At 45.1% G+C, this 23,468-nt stretch overlaps 1 protein-coding gene across 1 annotated transcript in view; it reads right to left on the bottom strand.

Moving 5' to 3' along the window:
• Positions 1-9,192: 9,192 nt before the first annotated feature.
• LOC149459868 (alcohol dehydrogenase 1-like) overlaps positions 9,193-23,468 on the bottom strand; it is a 35,932-nt gene continuing 21,656 nt past the window's right edge. Inside the window, exons 6-9 of the mRNA XM_089680562.1 lie at positions 21,540-21,802; positions 19,605-19,740; positions 15,187-15,325; positions 9,193-9,748 (exon numbers count right to left, since the gene is read on the bottom strand). Coding sequence (XP_089536688.1) covers positions 9,724-9,748; positions 15,187-15,325; positions 19,605-19,740; positions 21,540-21,802 — 563 coding nt within the window. The 3' untranslated portion in view covers positions 9,193-9,723. The remainder of the gene's footprint in view (positions 9,749-15,186; positions 15,326-19,604; positions 19,741-21,539; positions 21,803-23,468) is intronic.

Raw genomic sequence — 23,468 nt, 5'->3', positions numbered from 1 at the left:
TAGTGGTAAACAAAAAGCACTTGTGGGTTTAAGTACTTTTTGGAATATATTAAGGGGGTGTGCCCTATGCTTACATACATTTGCTAATAGGTGTCCCTCGTTCCCATCTCAAAAAGGTGGGAGGTATGGGATTACAGGCTCACTAGGGTGTGGAAGAAAAGGTGCAGGCTTTTGAAGAGATAGAGGAGCCATGCTCCTGGCCACTCTTCTTGTGTTCTGGATTTCTTGTGTTTATGCAAGTTATAGAAAGTATCATACTTGTAAATAGTGACATCTACAGACTAGAAGTATGAATGCCACTGTGATCCCTAAGCTGTAGTTCTTCAGTGGGCAGTCACAACCAGTCTGTGTTCCAGTTCACACAGGACTCTACTATTCAGGCCAGGCTTGCTTATCAGTGGATTATTTGCTGAGTTTAGAGAGCAGTGTCAGTTTAACCTGTCCCAGTTCTCTGCAGACTCCCTTGTAAATGACCAACAAAGGTTTTGGTGTATGCTGCCATGAATTTTAGTGAAATGGGGAAAGGTCCACTTTAAGTTATAAAGAACTAAGCACGGTTGTTATCCTTTTTGTCTTCACCGCCTGGTTACTATTTATTTTTGAACCGCCATCTTCCCTGGCTGGAAATCTGTGACACAGCACCGTAATATGCTAGCACCATCATCAAGTCCCACTGAAAGTGTTACTAAACCCAGGAGCCTGCATTCACTATATCTGTTCTCCCACAGTACACACAACATGGAAATGCAATTATTTTAGTAAATATAAATTGCTAAATACCTTCTCATCAGCAGTTAGAGCAGTCTTGTGACTTCTATCAGTGTCCAGCCAAGCACATGTTAAAGCGGAGTTCCAGCCATTTTTGTGTTTATTAAAAAGGCAGCAGCTACAAAAAAACTGTAGCTGATGACTTTTAATAAACAAACACTTACCTGTCCCAGAGTCCACCGATGTTCTCACCCACACCATCCCTTCTCCCCTTCTCTCCTCCACGGCGCCAGCATCTCAACTGTGGGTACCAGGCTGTGACAGCTTGCGGCTTCATAGCCTGGTGCCCACTGCACATGCGCAAGTCGTGCTGTGCCTCTTGATTGGTCTGGCAGTCTCCTGGGACCTGTGAAAGTTCAGGCTCACTTTGCCGCAGCGAACTGAGCCAGAAGTGGGAGCGGGTACCTGTCAAAACCAAGTACCCGCTCCCCCCTTCCGCCCAAAAGGTGCCAAATATGGAAGTGGTTGAGGGGGAGGAGGCAAAGAAGTGGAGCTTCAACTTTTGACTGGAACTGTGCTTTAAACCTTGTAGGAGTTTTCATTTTCTTCTAGAAGGATGCAGAACCCTTGACTTCTGTCTGGACAGTTCTGATTGGCCTTGTGCTGATCACATGCATTCTCCCAAGAAGAAAAAAAACCTCTCTAGCAATACACACCAAACAGAGCATGTGCAGAGTGACTCCACACAATATGTCTTATCAGGAGATAAGAGGGAGGCATTGGAAGAAGGGGAGGATCAGAAAAGAGAGGATCTACCAGTGTTTTTACACATTGCAGAGGATTAACCTCTTAGGTTCCACAGTGAGTATAACAAACATGCTTTACTACATACACAGACTGATTTTACTGTTGTGGGCTTGAAGTGGTTGACAGCTGGCCCAGTCACCTGTTCTGTTTCCTCACAGCCTGCCTACCTGTAGGATGAAGCCCCCTGGAAGGAGGCAGGTGAGGGGCGCAGGCACAGTTTCTGTGTGTATATATATATATATATATATATATATATATATATATATATATATAGGAGAGGACAGTTGATGGCTGCTGAAACATTGACAATGGAAAAAAATATGTTAGAATCATGTAATGTATGATGAAATATCAGAAGCAAGTGTCACTTTCCCAATGCAGTGTCCCCTGTTTGGGTTGTGTGTCATGTCTAATAGGAACAGGCTCGCTATATTCAGTGTCCATGCAATTGGCTGTGATGAGGATATTGCATGGTATATGTTAGCATCTTGAATCCTAGTCAGACTACTCTCCCACCAGTCATTTAGTGAGGAAATGTGATAAGGAATTGTTCTCCACACAAATATCCATAACTTTCTTTGACAGAAACAGAGCATTGTGGCAGTGGACTTAATACTGGCAATTCAAGAGCACAGGGTGCAGTAACATGTGGTCACAAGATCATGGCGCTATTTTTACCCTTGATACATATCTGGCTTGAGCCCATGAATAATTCTGGGTATTTTTCTTAAAGGCTCACACCCCTTCTCAAGGTATACAACTTTCTGATTGTTTGCAATATATCAAGCGCCAAACGGAAGGGAGGTTGTCTTTGTGGCTGCGGGCAAATTTTTCTAATCAGGACTGAGTTTGCACTATATGCAAGGTCAATTATAGACATGGGAAAAGATGGTGCCTTCTGCTCTTTTTGCAGATCCCAAAACACCTTCCTATTCCATCTCCTAGCACAATGTTTGGACTCCATTATCATAAACCCAAATATTCCATCAAGGTGTCTCCTTATTATCCCTAATGTCATGCTTTTACCTACAAGAATAGAAAGACCCAGAGAATAGATTGCTTGCTCCTGGTGGTTCCATAAAGATCCTACTGATTAGAAGTTGGAAGCAGTTCTCATTCTGTTTATCCTCTTTTTGCACTTATTGATTGCGCTAACCAGATATTTTTTCTGTGTGACATGCCAGACAATTGATGTCTTTGTTCTGTCCAGGGCGCTATGGCTTAAGTTCATATCGGAGGAGCAAGGGTATGAGAAGACCGTGTTATGTTTTTCATTCATGGAGCATCATCTTTTCAGCTATTAATTTTTGGCCTATTCCTTTGGTCTTGCTTCAACCCTGAGAGTGTTCACAAAGGTCCACACTAGGGATGGGCCGACAATTTGAATCAAACATAAGTTCAACTCGAACACTGGCCGTTCGAGTGTTCATTGAACAATAAGGGTGTTAGGAATGGACTGGCCAGCAATGGTGGGACTCACCTGCCTTTTGATCTGCAGTACCAGGGCTGGCCAGCGGGTGCTCCCAGCAATCAGAGACTCAACCTTTCAGCCAGCTAACACCTGGAACTGATGATACTGGGGTATTTAAGGGATGGCCAGACTTGCAGACTCTGCCTTGGTGTTGTGTTTGTCCTGGGCCCTGTATCTGTCCTGCATCCTGTTTCTGGTCCTTTGCTGACCCTGATCTGAACTGCTGCCGACTACTCCTGCTCTGATCCTGGCTTGTGACCCTGACCACCCCTCTGTACCTCGCTGCTTGCTACCTGCTGAACCTGGCCTGTGACCCCGACCATTCTCTGCTTGCTCCCCCCGTACCTACCTGCCCAATTGATATTGACCCGGCCTGCCTGACGACGCTTGCTTGTATGTACTGTTATCTGTGGGTGGGTGGTTGGTTTGGTTTGTTTGCACTGTATTATGTTTAGTATTGCCCTGCGTTTATGTTTGTATGGTTAGTGTTAATAAATTATATTGTTTATCACATTTCTGAAGTCTGCGTTTCCCTGCATCAGTCACACACCTCTGGTCATACCTGGGAGCCCTGACATTACACCAAGGCCAATCCTGACCAGAAGTGGCTGCACAGGGAAGCCATCTTGGCTTGTTGATGGGAAGGATGGATCTTGATGAGGTTGAGTATTTATCTCTGCTAGTGTTTTATGACAGGGAGTATGCTTATCAAACTCTGAAGGAGTATACCCGGGATGAATTGCTAGAATGTATACGGCTCGCTCATGTTCTAGTAGATCAGGGCACAGTGTTCTCTGAGGTGCAGCCATTGATTGAGGTTTGTGCAGAGTTGGTTTCATCTGGTTCCCCCGAATGCAGGGATGAATTTTTGCCACCATTTAGTGCAGACCAGGTAGAGTCCCTGGTGTGGTTATTAGAGGATGATGTGGGTTACCTTTTGGAGCGTTACTCCACATGTTCACCACAGACACTAAGAGATTGTATCAACGCAGTGCAGTCATTGACCAGACAGACTTTGTGTAAGCTCAGCTTTGTTCAACCCCTACTGCAGACATGGACAGATTTGTTGCACCCAGCCTCAGTCAGCTTACAAAGACCCAGTCCTGCTTCTAACTCTACTCCTGTATTCCCACCAGCTCCTCCTGCCCTGCTATCTACCGCATGTCAGTACCCTGTTCCCACTCGCTGCACCTATCCTGCCTTTAACCCTGTAAAAGAGCCCTCTGTAGCAACTGCTCCCTCTCCTGTTCCATCCTCCAGTTTTTCTCTGTCTCCAGCTGCTCCATTCGTTTGCAGACCTGCGTTTACTTGCAGTGCTCCAGTAGTTAAAACCAGAAAAAAGCGAAAATTCTTTCCAACCAATACCATCCTGCCAGTATCCAAACCGGTGAGCCTGCCTTCCGTGACTCGGCCTGAAGCCTCTACTCAGCCTGAAGCCTCTACTCGGCCTGATGCCTCTCTTCAGCCGGATGCCTCTCTTCAGCCTGAAGCCTCTCCTCAGCCTGATGCCTGCATTCAGCCTGATGCCGCTACTCAGCATGATGAACTGATCCAGCCCGACGATCCTATTAGGCCAGTTGACTCGATGCCCGCTGTTGATCCAGATGATCCGGTACCTGATCCAGTGCCCGCTGTCGTGCCAATTGACTCAGAGCCCGCTGTCATATCTGGTGACCCGGTGCCCACTGCCTTGCCAGATGACGCGGTGCCCGCTGGCAAGCCAAATGACCTGATGCCTGGTGACCCAGTGCCCGCTGTCATACCTGGTGACCAGATGCCCGCTGTCGAGCCAGACGATCCAATGCCTGGTGACCCGGTGCCCACTGCCTTGCCAGATGACGCGGTGCCCGCTGACAAGCCAAATGACCTGATGCCTGGTGACCCAGTGCCCGCTGTCATACCTGGTGACCCGATGCCCGCTGTCGAGCCAGACAATCCGGTACCTGATGCCCCGGTGCTCACTGTCGTGCCTGTTGACTCGGAGCCCACTGCCTTGCCAGATGACGCGGTGCCCGCTGTCGAGCCAAATGACCTGATGCCTGGTGACCCAGTGCCCGCTGTCCAGTCAGACGATCCAATGTCTGACCCAGTGCCCGCGGTCATACCAGTTGACTCGGAGCCCACTGCCTTGCCGGATGACGCGGTGCCCGCTGTCGAGCCAAATGACCTGATGCCTGGTGACCCGATGCCCACTGTCCAGCCAGACCATACAATGTCTGACCCAGTGCCTGCGGTCATACCAGTTGACTCGGAGCCCACTGCCTTGCCAGATGACGCGGTGCCCGCGGTCGAGCCAAATGACCTGATGCCTGGTGACCCGATGCCCGCTGTCCAGCCAGACCATACAATGTCTGACCCAGTGCCTGCGGTCATACCAGTTGACTCGGAGCCCACTGTCGTGCCTGGTGACTCGGTGCCCGCCGCTCCGCCTGGGGGCCCGAGACCTGTTGCTCCGCTTGGGGGTCCAGCGCCCGCCGCTCCGCCTGGGGATCCGGCGCCCGCCGCCCCGCCTGGGGGCCCGAGACCTGTCGCTCCGCCTGAGGGCCCGAGACCTGTCGCTCCTCCTGGGGGTCCGGCGCCCGCCGCTCCGCCTGAGGGCCCGAGACCTGTCGCTCCTCCTGGGGGTCCGGCGCCCGCCGCTCCGCCTGAGGGCCCGAGACCTGTCGCTCCACCTGGGGGTCCGGCGCCCGCCGCTCCGCCTGAGGGCCCGAGACCTGTCGCTCCACCTGGGGGTCCGGCGCCCGCCGCTCCGCCTGAGGGCCCGAGACCTGTCGCTTCTCCTGGGGGTCCGGCGCCCGCCGCTCCGCCTGAGGGCCCGAGACCTGTCGCTCCACCTGGGAGTCCGGCGCCCGCCGCTCCGCCTGAGGGCCCGAGACCTGTCGCTCCGCCTGGGGGTCCGGCGCCCGCCGCTCCGCCTATGGGCCCGAGACCTGTCGCTCCGCCTGGGGGTCCGGCGCCCGCCGCTCCGCCTGAGGGCCCGAGACCTGTCGCTCCACCTGGGGGTCCGGCGCCCGCCGCTCCGCCTGAGGGCCCGAGACCTGTCGCTCCTCCTGGGGGTTTGGCGCCCGCCGCTCCGCCTGAGGGCCCGAGACCTGTCGCTCCGCCTGGGGGTCCGGCGCCCGCCGCTCCGCCTGAAGGCCCGAGACCTGTCGCTCCGCCTGGGGGTCCGGCGCCCGCCGCTCCGCCTGAGGGCCCGAGACCTGTCGCTCCGCCTGGGGGTCCGGCGCCCGCCGCTCCGCCTGGGGGCACGATGCCTGTCGCCCCGCCTGGGGGCACGATGCCTGTCGCCCCGCCTGGGGGCACGATGCCTGTCGCCCCGCCCGGGGGCACGATGCCTGCTGCTCCGCCCGGGGGCCCGGTGCCTGCTGCTCCGCCCGGGGGCCCGGTGCCTGCTGCTCCGCCCGGGGGCCCGGTGCCTGCTGCTCCGCCCGGGGGCCCGGTGCCTGCTGCTCCGCCCGGGGGCCCGGTGCCTGTCGCCCCGCCCGGGGGCCCGGTGCCTGTCGCCCCGCCCGGGGGCCCGGTGCCTGTCGCCCCGCCCGGGGGCCCGGTGCCTGTCGCCCCGCCCGGGGGCCCGGTGCCTGTCGCCCCGCCCGGGGGCCCGGTGCCTGCTGCTTCGCCTGGTAATCCGATGTGCCTCTGCCCGGAGTCCTGCCCGATGTGCCTCTGCCCGGAGTCCTGCCCGGTGTGCCTCTGCCCGATGTGCCTCTGCCCGGTGTGCCTCTGCCCGGAGTGCCTCTGCTCGATGTGCCGCTGCCCGGAGTCCAGCCCGGTGTGCCGCTGCCCGGAGTCCTGCCCGGTGTGCCAGTCTTTGCTATCCCGCCAGTTGCCAGACCCGGGCGGTGGAACATTTTGCCCAGCTAGGACTGTTTGGAGCGTCCTGAGGCCGCTCCTTGAGGGGGGGGTACTGTTAGGAATGGACTGGCCAGCAATGGTGGGACTCACCTGCCTTTTGATCTGCAGTACCAGGGCTGGCCAGCGGGTGCTCCCAGCAATCAGAGACTCAACCTTTCAGCCAGCTAACACCTGGAACTGATGATACTGGGGTATTTAAGGGATGGCCAGACTTGCAGACTCTGCCTTGGTGTTGTGTTTGTCCTGGGCCCTGTATCTGTCCTGCATCCTGTTTCTGTTCCTTTGCTGACCCTGATCTGAACTGCTGCCGACTACTCCTGCTCTGATCCTGGCTTGTGACCCTGACCACCCCTCTGTCTGACCCTCTGTACCTCGCTGCTTGCTACCTGCTGAACCTGGCCTGTGACCCCGACCATTCTCTGCTTGCTCCCCCCGTACCTACCTGCCCAATTGATATTGACCCGGCCTGCCTGACGACGCTTGCTTGTATGTACTGTTATCTGTGGGTGGTTGGTTTGGTTTGTTTGCACTGTATTATGTTTAGTATTGCCCTGCGTTTATGTTTGTATGGTTAGTGTTAATAAATTATATTGTTTATCACATTTCTGAAGTCTGCGTTTCCCTGCATCAGTCACACATCTCTGGTCATACCTGGGAGCCCTGACAAAGGGCATTCGGCAGGAAGTTTGCCTGTGCACGCAAACAATGTAAAACATGCTTTGTGGTTAGTCAAAGCATTGCACCTGACCACATTCTAATCAATGATGGGAGAGTCGTGTGAGAAATATACAAGCTGTGACCTGGAAAGAAAAGAAAATTCTTGGCCACGAAAATTAGTTTCTGTAGCAACATGTGAAATTGAAGGCTTCGTAATTAATCGATTTACAAAATGTACGAAATTTCTGATTTTCTAAAACAAATTTGTTTGGAATTCGACCCATATATGGCCTGCATAAGAGAGGGTAAGCAGCCTGTGTCCACACTGAAAAGTGTAGGTTGAGGACATGGTGTATCCTCTGCAGGCAGGGCACACTTGTCCTTTTTTTCTGGTGCTGGCCTTATTATTGAGCCACAACATGCAGAAGAAGTGGTGGAGTGGATAACTCAGCCATGCTCATCCTCCTCATCCTCTGTCACCCAGACTCATACTATTTTGCCTACCATCACAGCTGCCAAAGCAGCCTATTCCACAGGCTCCGTTTCCACCATAGCTGCTCCTTCCATAGTCCCACCATCATGCATGGAGAAGTCACCAGAATTATTTTATCACAGTGTCCATTATATGCAGCTGGAGGATGCGCAGCCATTTGAATGGTCAGGGGAGCTTGGCTTCTTTCCCCACGCTAGTGGCTGCTGATTAAAGGATGCATGCACTGTCCTGTCACCATTTAAGGAGGCCACAAGGATGGTGAGCTGCGACAATGCATGCACCAGTGACACTATCCCTCCCACTATCCCCTTTTTGCTGGAATCATGGACAGGACACTTCAGGCCCAGTTTTTCTGTACCAGTTTGACAGGCGCATCTAAATTTAAATTTTTCACCATTTTTCTCTAATTAACAATTTTTAACTGCAGGGCCCATTCCTGCGCCCAGCAATAGTAACTGTGAGGAGTTACAGTGTTCAGGCACCACCAACACCCAAGGCCCAATTTTTCTGCACTTGTATTACAGGTGTATTACGGACAGTACTCAATTGTTTCTGTCGCAAATGCACTAATACAGCTACAATCAACTCAAACAAAATGGAAGGTATTACACGTGCATATTATTAGCATTTTTAGAACAAGGTCTAATCCTGCACTCATCAAGAATAACACAGAAGGGTTACGGTGTGAAGGCACCACCAACTGTTCGACAACCAAACACCCCACAATGCACTGCGCTCTCACAGTGAACTGTATCCAGCCCACACTATATAAGACAGAGGGGAGAATACTCTCCCCCAAAAAAACCCCAATTAAATCAAAAATAATCATTTAAAAAAATAATATAAGCAAACAATACATTAAAAACAAATCTGGTATAAAAATTGGGGGTGGGGGGACCTCACGCTGTTTTTTTAATATACATATCATTTGAAAAAAAAAATGGCAATCCTGCTGCAGCATATACATTGTACAGATGTGCAATTTTGCAGGTAGTTTAAAGGGGACACGCCAGGCATGATATTTAAAAGAATTTATGAAAAAAATGTTTTTCTTACTTTAAGCAATGAAAAATGACTGCCCCTTTAAAAATGGTACTTTTTGAAAAACATTTTTTCCCTGATTCATTTCCCTCAGGGCAGTACCCGAGTCCCCATAACAAGGAAGCAAGGGGAGGGGAGAATAGATCCACTTTAAAGATTAAAATAAGACACAAAATGCTTTCTTTTATTCTTTGTTAGGTTAGGTTACATTAGGTTAGATAATCAGCCAAAGCACTGAGATGTTATGTTATGGATATATTTCATACTTTAGTTTATGTACTGTTGGGTGAAACAGTTACAGCTGGTTTAGTCAGTCAGCTAAACAGTAAGATTTTACAGCATGGATTTTAATTTGTAGTTATGAAATTATTTCAGGTTCAAAACTTCATATCATTTCACTTGAATTGTTAGGGGAAACAGGTAACAAAGTTTAGATAATCAGCTACAGGCATGAGGGGTTATGTTATGGATATATCATACATCATTTTAACATTAATGCTTTATTTGGCATACTGTTGAAAGAAATGGTTACAACAGATTTAGTCAATCAGTTAAATAGTAAGATTTTTTATCATGGATTTTACTTGTAGTGTTGAAAATATTTCAGGTTCAAAACTTCATATCATTTCACTTGAATTGTGAACCTTCAGAATAAACTGCTGAACATGACACCAATACAAAGCAGTCTTCCATGTTAGAATAATAGGATTGTTCGGATGCTTTTAAATAAAAAAAAAGGTTTGTAAATTAACAATAGGCATACATTTAGAAAACATTGCACATAATTATATTTTTCTTGCATTTTTTTATTTGCATGTGTAACACTGAAATGTCTCTTTTGATTTAGAGTTTTGACAGTAGATGATGGATGTTTTGTGTGCTTTAGAAGTGCTGAGTATACCCTCATCTATCAGCACTAGAAATTAATGTTTGGATAAAGTGTAGCCTACATGAAAATCTGTGTGCAGCCAAATGATTGGGTAAGAATGGAGAGTGAGAAAAACACTGGTTGCAGCTGCTCTCTGAACTAGTTAACAGCTATATCAGCAAGGGCAGGGAGCTGATGACCAGGAATAGTTCAATAGAGTCAGGCAGCACTACATTGTGAGAACTGTAGTCCAGAGGAGAGAGACTCTACTGTAATCAAGAAGTTTTGAACTGCATTTCCCATAGAAAGATTGCAGAAGGAGGCGAAGGAGCTGAATTTTCTCAGGCTGTACAAGACACAGCTTCCTCTTGCTGAGAGGGAGATCAGAGAGTGTACATCGCTGTCCAGTGTGCATCATCACTACAGCATATCAGCAGTCTGAGCAGGATCCAGAGTGCAGAGAGCCAGAATCATCTCTGTGTGTGTCCATACAATGAGCTGCAATATCACTGGGACTGGTGAACTACTGCTGTGGGGATTTACTATCTACTGCTAGAGAGCCTGAGCCCTTTAGGGACTCACCATACAGCTAGCTAGTAGCCTTATTGCTGCCAGCAGGTTTTACTACACTTATTTTCACATGCACCAATGGTACAACTAGGCCCCAACACTAGCTGGCTGAAGAGTTAGGACTAAAGACTGTCCCTTTACAGCTGCTACACAGAGACCTTCATCTATTGCTTATGCTAAAAAGGTACCTCTGATGGGACATTTTCTTTTTAATTAAAATAACAAACATGTCATACTACCTGCTCTGTGCAGTGGTATTGCACAGAGCAGCCCTGATCCTCCACTTCTGTGGTCTCCCGCCAGCGATCTTGTTTCCTCTTCTTCTTTGTGTGTCCCCATAGCAATCCAGCAGGAAAAGAATAACTGAATGGATAAGGAGTTAATTAGGGCTGAATGGCGTAAACTAAGGCTTAATGAGGGGTTAAACAGAGGAACATTTATTAAAAAAAACTTTTTTTTTTTTACTTGTCAGGTTGCTTTAAGGGATTTCATCTGCAGATGAAATTAAAGCGATTCTAAAAGGGATTTTTTTTGGAACATAACAAACATGTCTATACTTACCTGCTGTGTGTACTGGTTTTGCATAGAGCAGCCTGGATCCTCTTCTTCTCGGGTCCCCCACACGCTCTCCTGGCCCCTCCCTCCTGTTGGGTGCCCCCACAACAAGCAGCTTGCTATGAGGGCACCCACTGCTCTGTGTGTCCATTCACACACAGAGCCATGGCTTGTCCCCACCCCCTCTCTCTCCTCATTGGCTGACTGACTATGATTGACAGCAGCAGGAGCCAATGGCTCCCGCTTACTGTCTCAGCTGAGGAGGAGGCAGAGACCCGGAACAGCCAAGGCTGTCATTCATATTGCTGGATCGCTATGAGGCTCAGTTAAGTATTGAGGAGGCTGGGGGGGGGGGGGGGGGGGGGGCGCTGCTGCACATGGAAGTTTGTTTACCTAGATGTATAGAATGCATGAAGATAAACAAACCTTCAGCTTTTGCAACCACTTTAATCCCTTTGATCTGTAAATGAATAAACAGATACAAAAACGAAACAATGTTTCTTTTGAGCAAAGTTATTGATAAACATTGCCAGACTGCTTTAGTTTGACAGCTCCAGCTGTCCGAACTTTCTCTGTATACTGGGCAATGCCACTTTGATTAGTCAGAGCTGAATTGCTGAGTACTGGGACAGTGGAGGTCCTTGCAGCAGGGCAGAAGAACTGGACGTGTCACACACACTCTGTGTACTATGATGACATTTCTTTGTGTGTGTATAACACGTCCAGAGTCTGCAAAACTTTTTTTTAATGTCATCTACACTGAGGAGATTATCCTTCACTTCTTTTCCTATTGCCAAAACAGAAAGTGATTGGAAATTCTTCAAAAGTGAGGGAATCCCAGGGTGTCACCAGAACTGGTGTCCACATTAGAAGATTTCCCCTCTATTAGTGTTCTGATGTCAGCCCAAAATTTGAGATTTTATTTTACTTTCACTTTTGATGATAATGGTAAACAGGACAAATAAAGAGGGTGAATCCCCCCAACAGGGCACAGGTACCAATAAAAACTGACTAATCCATCTCCAATCTATCCAAAACGAAGAAAGAAAAAAAAAAGTTGTTACGTTTAGTTATACAGTACTTTAAAGTGTAACTCCACTTTTGTTGAAGAAAAAAAAAGTATTCTTCTCTGGGTGATCTATGTACATTGGAAGGATTTTAACAAAGCTTGTGTAAGGGCTCATGTACACGGGGCGTTTGGAAAACTCTTCTGAATGATGGAAACTGACTGCTGGAAATCATAGGTTAAAAAATGTCAGTTTAGCCGTGTTTGCATACCGCGTTTATGTGCATTTGCATTTAGAAGCGTTTTTAAAAGATAACCTCAGGAGACCTTCCAAATGCCCAGAATGCACTGAAAAATAGTAAATAATTAACTATTTCAGACATTTTAGGAATAGAGAGAGCAGAAGCAGCAGTGTGTGTTGAGATCACATATCTTTTCTGGTTGTATTCACTATGGATCCCATCATGAGCATAGTGCAGCATGTTCTACCATTTTTTCCTTCACACGAAACCTAGAACTGACTGCACTGGTGTACTGGGTCCATTGAATACATGGAAAATGTTTTGCATGCATTTCTGATGATGAAAAAAGGCTCTGGACAGCATCTGGATATGGAACAGTTAAAAAAAAGCTTATAAATGCAAATGTTTATAAATGCGGTTAACCACATTTACATGCGTTTGAAACGCCAGTAAAATCTACTCCTGAATGCAAGTTTGGTGTGTTAAAAAATTTACTGTAAGCTCAACTGCCTGTAAATGACTGTAAATGACTGTACATGGACACATAGGAAAACATTAGGGAGAGTTCAGGGGCTGCTAAATAAAAAATGCTGAACAGCTCCTGAACGTAAGTTTAGGAGCTGCAGTGAACATGAGCCCTTATGCAGGCCATAGATGGGTCGAAAAACGGCAGATTTTTCTTTTAAAAAACGAAAAATCGGTCGTTCAAGCGGCCGACGTTACCATCAATGGTAAAAGAAAAAAAAAAAAACGGCCGATTTTCATCCCGTCTACAGCCGGCAAAAAGGGTCCCTGCAGAGAGCTCCGCTATTTCTTTGACAGTTCTCTGACAGTTCCTTGACATTTATAGAGGTTGCAACAATGTATCTATTTGTTTCCATTTAGGATACAGATGTTTTTATTCGGAAACAAATAGATACAATGTTGCAACCGCTGTAAATGTCAAGGAACTGTCAGAGAACTGTCAAAGAAATAGCGGAGCTCTCTGCAGGGACACTTTTTGCTGGACTGGAATTCCTCTTATTTTCATCCTACTTCTTCTTCATCCTCATCCTCTTCTTCCTCCTCATCATCCTCTTCTTCTTCATCATCCTCTTCTTCCTCCTCATCATCCTCTTCTTCTTCATCCTCTTCTTCCTCCTCATCATCCTCTTCTTCTTCATCATGCTCTTCTTCCTCCTCATCATCCTCTTCTTCTTCATCATCCTCTTCTTCCTCCTCATCATCCTCTTCTTCTTCATCATCCTCTTCTTCCTCCTCATCATCCTCTTCTTCTACTTCATCCTCATCCTCTTCTTCTTCGTCATCCTCATCCTCTTCTTCATCATCCTCTTCTTCTTCTTCTTCTTCTTCTTCTACTTCTTCATCATCCTCTTCTTCTTCTACTTCTTCTTCTTCCTCCTCATCATCCTCTTCTTCTTCATCATCCTCTTCTTCCTCCTCATCATCCTCTTCTTCTTCATCATCCTCTTCTTCCTCCTCATCATCCTCTTCTTCTACTTCATCCTCATCCTCTTCTTCTTCATCATCCTCTTCTTCTTCTTCTTCTTCTACTTCTTCATCATCCTCTTCTTCTTCTTCTTCTACTTCTTCTTCTTCTTCCTCCTCATCATCCTCTTCTTCTTCTTCTACTTCATCCTCATCCTCTTCTTCTTCTTCTTCTACTTCATCCTCCTCCTCTTCTTCTTCTTCTTCTTCTACTTCATCCTCCTCCTCTTCTTCTTCTTCTTCTACTTCATCCTCATCCTCTTCTTCTTCATCCTCATCCTCTTCTTCTACTTCTACTTCTTCATCCTTCATCCTCATCTCCTTCATCCTTCATCCTCATCTCCTTCTCCATCATCCTCATCCTCTTTCTTCTTCATCATCCTCATCCTCTTTCTTCTTCATCATCCTCATCCTCTTTCTTCTTCATCATCCTCATCCTCTTCCCCCTTCTTCATCCTCTTCCCCTTCTTCATCCTCTTCCCCTTCTTCATCCTCTTCCCCTTCTTCATCCTCATCCTCTCCTTCTTCTCCTTCTTCATCCTCATCCTCTTCTTCTTCTCCTTCTTCATCCTCTTCTTCTTCTTCATCCTCTTCTTCTTCATCCTCATCCTCTTCTTCATCCTCATCCTCTTCTTCATCCTCATCCTCTTCTTCATCCTCATCCTCTTCTTCATCCTCTTCTTCATCCTCTTCTTCATCCTCTTCTTCATCCTCTTCTTCTTTTTGTCTTCCTCTTGCAGGTCACTGCTCAAGTGCAGATTTTTTATCGGTAAAAAATCGGCCGATTTGCCCACTAATTGCCGCGAAAATCGGCCGATCGGCAAAATCGGATGATTTTTTTCCAACTTTACCAAAAAAAAAAAACGGCCAAAATACCGAAAAACAGCCGAACAAATAGCCCACTAACGATCCGAAAATCGGCCGATTTTATTTTCGGCCGAAAAATTGGCCGATTTTCGACCCATCTATGGCCTGCATTATTCTTAAGAAATAGAGGTTTGTCTTTCTGTGTCCATGTGCATGGTGAATCTGTATGGGAGTGGTTTTGTACTTAACAATCAGCTGCTGTACCTGCAGGGCTCTAATGAGGAAATTGCAGGGTCCGCATCTCTTTAGACGTGATTTCCTATTGGGAGCATCTCTCCAAAAATAACATTTCTGTTGCAGGGGATGTCTGAAATCTGAGGGTGTACTGCACACATTCTGGTAGCCCTATTGCATTGCATTTTACAGAAAATTACAGTGCTGCAGATTGAAAAGGAAATACATTTTATAGTAACATTGAATTACAATATGACATGTGTCACAACTGTATGTTACTTTTTTTTTATTTGCTATTTTTTTCCCATGAAAGTGGAATTACCCTTTAAGTTTAACATAGAATTGGAGTTCAAATAACAAATACAATTGTTATTGTTACCATATTACCTTTTGCCAGACTCCAAAAGCTCAAAGCCTTCATTAATACGATTAAAAGGCAGTGTATGGCTCACTAATCCATCCACATTAAATTTATTTGCCAAATAGTCAGACACCAGTTTGGGAACGCATTCTTTACTTTTCCAACCTGAAAAATGCAGGCCAGAATTATGTTACATAGTTAGTCTGGCTGAATAAAGACAAAGTCCATCCAGTTCAACCAAAAAATAAAATAAAAAAAATTAAATGTTAATACACAGAATCAGGTATAACGGTATACACATAAACATTATCTCACAATATAATTAGCAGTTTCATAAACAATATTTGACTAACTTTTTTTTTAAAGAGTACAAGTAGCCTCAATAGTCTCCTAATAGCCTAGTAAGAAGGCACAAGGCAAGATTTCCCCTTCTAGGTGGTATCAATTATGGTTAGTGCACCACATAAACAAAAACCTTTTCAGCCAAAATTTCATTAATAGCATGCAAAGATTTTTGTTATAAAAAAGGCAATTATAGCAACATTAAACTAAAAAAACAAAAATATATTATAAGGCTGCTTACAATTTTTGAATGTGGTGGTTGCATTAGTTTATTTTTTTTTGGCTTTTGTTCCATTTATTTTCACCTGGTGATGCATCCAGTAAGAGCTTGTCCACATGGGCAGCCAGGATGGTGAAAGTAGTTGGTTGAGCTGTGCTTTTACAGACCCTCATCTACCTCCTTTAAAGTGGTTGTAAACCTCAGAACTAAAATCCAAACATATTTCTGCAGTGTTTACATGCCTCTCATCAAAGCACTAAGTGTCATTTCTCTCTGCTCTGTAGTTCCTCTGTTATCAGCATAAGTCAAATGGTGACAAGTTTTCCTGGCACCACGAGCTAAAAAAGGTGACAGGGGAGGGATCGCCAGTTGATTGACAGCCTCAGCTCTGTTCCTGTGTGCTGTGTGAAGAGGGGGGATCCCTTCCATCCAATCAGCACTCAAGAGCTCTTGCACAGTGTATAATTGCAGCCCCCTTCCCCCTGTTTTGTGAGACTGTGAAAAATCATTTTCATCTCTGGGTTTTACAAGGATGTACAGGACAAATGGCTGCAGATAATGAGGTACCGCTTTATGTAGGATTTGTTTAATCTCTGTGTATTACCTGAGGCTAGTCACTGCACTGGGCTATAGGTAAGGGTTTACAACCACTTTAACCACTTGCCCTCCTGAGGATTTACCCCCCTTCCTGACCAGGCCATTTTTTGCGTTACGGCGATGCGTTACTTTAACTGACAATTGCACCTGTGCGTTTTTATTTCTTGCACTATAAAAAAAAAGACCAAAAATTTTGAGAAAAAAACAATATTTTTGCTATTAAACATGTCCAGTACAAAAAATTTGAAAAATCAAATTTCATCATAAATTTATGCCAAAATGTATTCTGCTACATGCCTTTGCTAAAAAAAAATCCCAATACGTGTAAATTAACTGGTTTATGTGAAAGTTATAGCGTTTACAGATGGTGGTATATATACTGAAAAAATTTTTTTTACTGGTAACGGTGGCGACCAGTGACTTATAGCAGGACAGTGGGACTGTGGCGGACATTCTGACACTGGGGGGAACTGACTTGGTGTCACTGTCATCGCCAGTGACACCAATACAGTGATCAGTGCTAAAAAAAAAGCACTGACACTGTACTAATAGCACTGGGCAGGAAGGGGTTAACATGAGGGGCAATCAAAGGGTTAACTGTGTGCAGGGAGTGTTTTACTATAGAGCAGTGTCTGTGTGCTTCACTGTAAGTACACTGTTTGGATGGCTGTGCTGTACACAGCCATCCAAACCAGTGTCCCGAGCTGACAGGGAAGAGAACTGTTACTAAACAAAACAGTTCTGCCTGTGAGAGAGTCTCGGTAATCACCAGGCTCCTGCAAGCGCCCTCTACCCGGAAATGCAAAATAACGTGTATATATACACGTGATTTTGTGCACCCGTGCCACCCTGTAGCAGTATTTCTGCTATAGGGCGGTTGGGAAGCAGTTAAGATGCAACGAGGCTGAAAAGGGTTGTTCACATGCAACTTATCCAGCTACAATTTTGCCACACACCACTTTCCACAGCAATATTTAGCTGAGTGGGGCCGTGCCACAATCACTTAGCAACCAGATTTAATGCATGCCGTTGCACAGTGACCCTGGCTTTTTAGGGTTAAAATAGGTGGTGAAATCAAATCACAAAGTAAAAAAAATAAAGACAAATCACCTCCAAGATGCCTTCAAAGCACCACAGAAGACTTTTATTTTGGGGGGGGGGGGCAGCAAGGGCTGCCACAAGTGTGAACTAGCCCTAAGCCTGCTTTTTTAACTTCCTTTAACAGACCAAGCTGCCCATTAAAAGTAGCAGTTTACCACTAACAGGGGTGATTACAATGGTCACCTTTTATTCATTTATGTAAAACCTTTATCTCAAAAAGGGACAAAAATGCTTCTGTAACAACTTAAAGTGTGTAGCTTTAGTTTGTTAGTCAAGTCCATTTAAAACTGCCATTGCTTCTAATATTACCCTCTCCACAGGCTGGCAATGCAGATGTCCAAAAGGTGTCTCTGCTGCTTCTCCATCCAGAGCCACTCTAAGACAGGAAAGTGTCTTACTGGTTGGATTACCAGGTGAAAATTAAGGGGAGAAAAGCCTAAAAAAATGAAACCAATGCAGTCACCACATTTAAGGATTGGTAAGCTGCAATATATTACTTTTTTGAGGGTGGGTTTAATACCACTTTAAGGGTGATAAGGGGAATTTGCATGTATAACGACTTGATCAGCTAATGCTGCACATTGTGGAACACTGTTGAGAAACGTATGTGTGTCGTATTTGGATGTAAAGAGCAGCGCAAGGCAGGAAAGATTCATGTCAATCAACAACAGAAAGGAAATTTGGGATTTAATAGCTAACCCAGAAAACTAAAAACAAATACAAGCTTTGGAGTCATATCTGGTTTCCATATGAAGTATGATAAACCTTGTGAAGAAATGGCCTGGGTTGAGGGGTCACATGGCATTTGTCCCCAAGGGTAGCTTTCTTATTTAATATACTAGGCTTGCCTCTGGTAACCCAAAGCAGAACTGGCCACTAGTGGCAATATACTAGGCTTGCCTCTGGTAACCCAAAGTAGAACTGGCCGCTAGTGGCAATATACTAGGCTTGCCTCTGGTAACCCAAAGTAGAACTGGCCTGCTAGTGGCAATATACTAGGCTTGCCTCTGGTAACCCAAAGTAGAACTGGCCGCTAGTGGCAATATTCTAAGTTTTCCTCTGGTAACCCAAAGTAGAGCTGGCCGCTAGTGGCAATATATTAAGCTTGCCTCTGGTAACCCAAAGTAGAACTGGCCGCTAGTGGCATTATACTAAGCTTGCCTCTGGTAACCCAAAGTAGAACTGGCCGCTAGTGGCATTATACTAAGCTTGCCTCTGGTAACCCAAAGTAGAGCTGGTCGCTAGTGGCATTATACTAAGCTTGCCTCTGGTAACCCAAAGTAGAACTGGCCGCTAGTGGCAATATACTAGGCTTCCCTCTGGTAACCCAAAGTAGAACTGGCCGCTAGTGGCAATATACTAGGCTTGCCTCTGGTAACCCAAAGTAGAACTGGCTGCTAGTGGCAATATACTAGGCTTGCCTCTGGTAACCCAAAGTAGAGCTGGCTGCTAGTGGCAATATTCTAAGTTTGCCTCTGGTAACCCAAAGTAGAACTGTCCGCTAGTGGCAATATACTAAGATTGCCTCTGGTAACCTAAACGTAGAACTGGCCGCTAGTGGCAATATACTAGGCTTGCCTCTGGTAACCCAAAGTAGAACTGGCTGCTAGTGGTTCATACTTGAAATAATTTCCCCCTTTCAAACTTTTGTTATTAAATGCTGGGCTTGCATGTAATAACAGCCACTGATTGGAATAAACTTGTACCTGCTCTGTCTTTGATTATAGAGTTTTGTCATGAAAATCCTTCAGTATTGACTATTTCTCCAGCATGCTGCAATAGGTCATGTGACCGGTAAGTACAACAAATCTCTATGAGCAAGGAGGAGAGCGTAACGGGTAGTCTGTCCCAATCTGTAGCTGCTATTTTATGCAGGTCCTACTTTAAAACTGGCCTGAAAGGCTCTGTGACTGGTGGCCTGTTCTGAGAGAGGTCACTCTCTGCAAGCGTAAGAATCTTTCCATAGGTAAAAGTTATTTTTTTTGTTTATTCTCTAGAAGAAACAAGGAATTTGGATAGTCACTATGGCAGAGCTCTAACTACAGTATTTTTGAAGAGCTTTCTCCTCTCCCATAATAAACTGGTCCTATTTGTGACCAACCATAATTCTATTCACCCAAGAATACACTGCAAACCAAAACAAACACTGTATTTTCTATGTATGTGTTAACTTTGCTTTGATACCTCCAAAAATACAGCCTTTCCATGTACGTCCTGTAAAGAGTAGATAGGGATCAAATGTAATGTGGGAATTTGCTGGGGCACCTCCTATAATTACACTGATCCCATATCCTAGTTGTGTACACTCCAGGGCAGATTTCTGCATCAGAAACAAAAAAACACAAACAATAATTGAAATTATTCAGAGCTTCCATATTCAATTATAATCACTGAAAATTCTATACATACAATAAATGAAAGCACAAGAAAAAACAAGAAAAAATTAGGACATTCAAAAAAGGAGTGGCAAATATCAGAAACAAAATGAATGCAGGGAGGGCATGCCAAGGGATAGACTGGTAATTCATGGGGAAGATGAAAAATGTATCAGTGACACAGAATGAAAGATGTTAGATGCTGCAAGAAATACTCATACAAGTACAACTTTCATCTGTGCTAAACAACGTAAATGGACATATCTCCCACCACAGCTAGTGTATTTTGAGTGATGGCCCCGCTGGTTGTGAAAGTCCCCAAATAGTGGCTGTATCTGATTGGAAGCAGCCACTGTTTGGTAATAGTCTTCCACCCAATTACTTAAATTTTTTAGTTGAAGGATGTTGGGTGGGTGGAGGAAAAAAGGGCCCTCCACTAAGAGAATTTCATCTAGTTTCTGGGGATCAGGACAAAATTCGTACAGTGTATGGCCAGCATTAGAGTGGGGTCAGTCCGAAACCTAAGAAACAAGCATTTTCAGAAGTACAGTTCAGAAATGTCATCTGCCATTTTCTTTCCTTTAGGGGAGGTAACTAAAGTGGCAGGGCTCCACAGCTAATGAGTGGGATTTATAAAATTAACACTTTGGGCTCATTATATATTCTCTTGGCTTATACTTTATGTGCTTATGATAGTTTTAACTATGTAATGCATGGGTGTCAAACTGGTGGCCCTCCAGCTGTTGCCAAACTACAAGTCCCATGAGGCATTGCAAGATTGACAGTTACAAGCATGACTCCCAAAAGGTAGAGGCATGATGGGACTAGTTTCATAACAGCTGGAGGGCCACCAGTTTGACACCCCTGATGTAAAGAAAGGATCAGGTTAATTTTGTTATGTATTATTGTTATTGAAACCTCCTCTACATACACTAGCTTGGAATTTATCTTTAGCAATTTTTTTATGTCAACTGTGCCCAATCTAAACATGGCAACCTGGAAACAGAACATTCCAGATAGTATTAGACTATGTAACAGGGTTAGCTCGGCAGCGGGTGTGTGTGACCCCCTGGATGGGTGCACAACACAAAAAGACAGGCACAGCACAACAACAGTGGAGGTGAAAACAAACAGGTGCAATTTATTTACAATATTTACAAAAAAATGGTAAACCAAAAAGAAACATCAAAATAAATCCTGGCCAACTTGGCTACTTACTGTAACAACCGCTTTCCCTAGCTACCCACTAGGTACAGCCTGCTGCTATACCTAGTTGCTAGTACTTGAAGGCTAGCCACACAGGCTTTGGTCTCTCTGCACACAGATAACAGTTCAGCTCCCCAGACAGTTCAGGCACAGATCTGGTTCCAGGGTGGAGCAACTCCCTAAGCACTCTGGGAAGTTTTATACAGGTGGTAATGAGCCCACTACCTTCAGCTGGGCTCATTACCTCAGTGCTGAAGGACTCAGCACTTCCCTCTAGTGGTACAAATCCCCATAAAGCCTGAACCTCGGACAAATATATCGTCCATCCAGGACGCAACCAGGTGATTTCACCTGCCTACTGTCACAACAAGAACATTTCAGAAAGCATTATGATAAGTAACCTTCCCTCTACAGATGGCAAAGCCAAAATCAACAACTTGTGAAATGTCTAGATGAATAATGGTATGAGTATCCTAAAAGTTGATGTTTTTTTAGTAAATAATCAGACAGAACGATGGCAACCTTTAAAGTGACATACCATAATATCTGTACTGCCGATGCATTCAAAGGAATAATGCACTCCATGTCCTGTCATTTCTATGATCACCTCCTGGATTGGCTTGCTAAAATCTTTAGGATTGATGCAATCAGTGGCTCCAAACAGCTTTGCCTTTTCAAACTTGCTGCTGTTTATATCTATAGCAATAATTCTTGATGCACCAGAAACTTTACATCCAATAATGGCTGACAGCCCAATGGCACCCAATCCAAACACAGCACAAGTAGTACCAGGCTCCACCTGTACAATTACAAAGCACGGTTAACTAACTGTAACAATAATCTCAGATATTAACACTAAACTTCTGCCCCTGGGGATACATATTCAAATATCTGCAAGTATTGCAAACAAGTTACACTTGTTATTAACATTCAGTGAAGGAGTTAACACATACCTAAATCCTATGCTCACTCTGCTAAATCCATGGAGAAAACCATGTTTACCGCTAAACTGCTATACTGATTTGAGATACTAACCCTTTCTCCACTCCCCATCTCCATTAAATAGGGAGGTATTCTTTTGTAGCTGACAGAAGATAGTTAAAAGATTGTTTGATATGTCAATTCAGTGCACAGGAAGGTATAAACAGGTATATTTTGTATTTACAAAAAGTGCCCTTAATTGAAAAAGGAAAACTAATGCATCCATTGTGTCTACAAACTGGTAATCTGCAATATATTAAATGTATGTTTTTGGATTTAGATATACTTAACAAAACAATACCAAGCAAAAGCAGCAAAGTGTATTTTATTGCTCACAAAGAATTCTCAATATGCTGGAAAATATCTAAAGCTATTTAAAGTTATATAACCCATCCTCTACAAAGTATGCCTAACATTTGTGCTAAAGCATGAACAGAAAAAATGCAAAGAGATGGGACCTGTTGGTTTTAAGGGAAGTAAAAACATTCAATTTTTTTTCTCATTCATTCAGGGACACAGGAATTCATATACAATCTGGAATTTCAGAATCAGCCCCACTGAGGGGTGGGTAACACAGCAGAAAACCACTACAGGCCTTGCTAGGAGGACTAGGGACCGCCTGCAACCCAGGAGCCATCTAAAAGACAAATACACAAATGTGTAGGAATAATGTGAATCCCTTTCACCAGATAGGGAGACCTGACAACACAACAAGGTGATGTGAAGAATTTCACATAGAATTCGAGCCAGCAAGAAGCTAAATAATCAGAACCCACTAAAAACAGGTAGACCACCAACAAACACCCAATAGGGAGGAAGGGACCAACAGCCCAATGTGGTCATCATAACAGCACATTGGTGGTAATGCCCAGGGTGGAACTAGTTTTAAGGAAATTTAACACAAAATAAGGATTCAGGTAAAGGACTGTCCAGTCCACATGGAAAGACTAAAGGCTTGTCATCTCTACTCCTTAAAACCAGGGGTATAGAACTAGGTGACTGTCTAATCAGACAACCAAGCTTAGTAAGCAACAGAAACCAAAAATGTATGGTATAGTATAGCTTAATAGACCCTGAAAGGGCGAGAAGACCCCTGAACTCTTAGAGAACTCAAGGGTTTGATTCTGCAAAGTTAACATGATGAAGAGAAGAGGGTACCAGAAGACAGCACCATAAGGATTGGCAAAAAAATACATTTAGTTCATAGCCCCAGACCTGCGAGATGGGGACCGTCGAGGGGCAGCGAGGATCAAAAGACTGATTAACATATTCTGTGATACCACAGGGCCTGCAGAAGAAAATGTTGTGGTACTGCTTTCCACTTTACCACAGCTATGGTTCCCGAAAGCTTCCGATTCTCTAAAATCCAATGAAGCATCAACAACTCCAACCTTGTGGTGTGGCACCGACTTCATGTGCGACTTGCATAGACATCTGTGCATGAAGTTGCACAGATGTCAGGCAAGTCACACATGAAATCGCAATG

The sequence above is a fragment of the Staurois parvus genome, unplaced genomic scaffold, assembly GCF_062004578.1.
Source record: "Staurois parvus isolate SC_StPar_1 unplaced genomic scaffold, SC_StPar_1.0 ptg000244l, whole genome shotgun sequence".
Classification (NCBI taxonomy): Eukaryota; Metazoa; Chordata; class Amphibia; order Anura; family Ranidae; genus Staurois; species Staurois parvus.
This window is presented reverse-complemented; position numbering and strand designations above follow the sequence as displayed.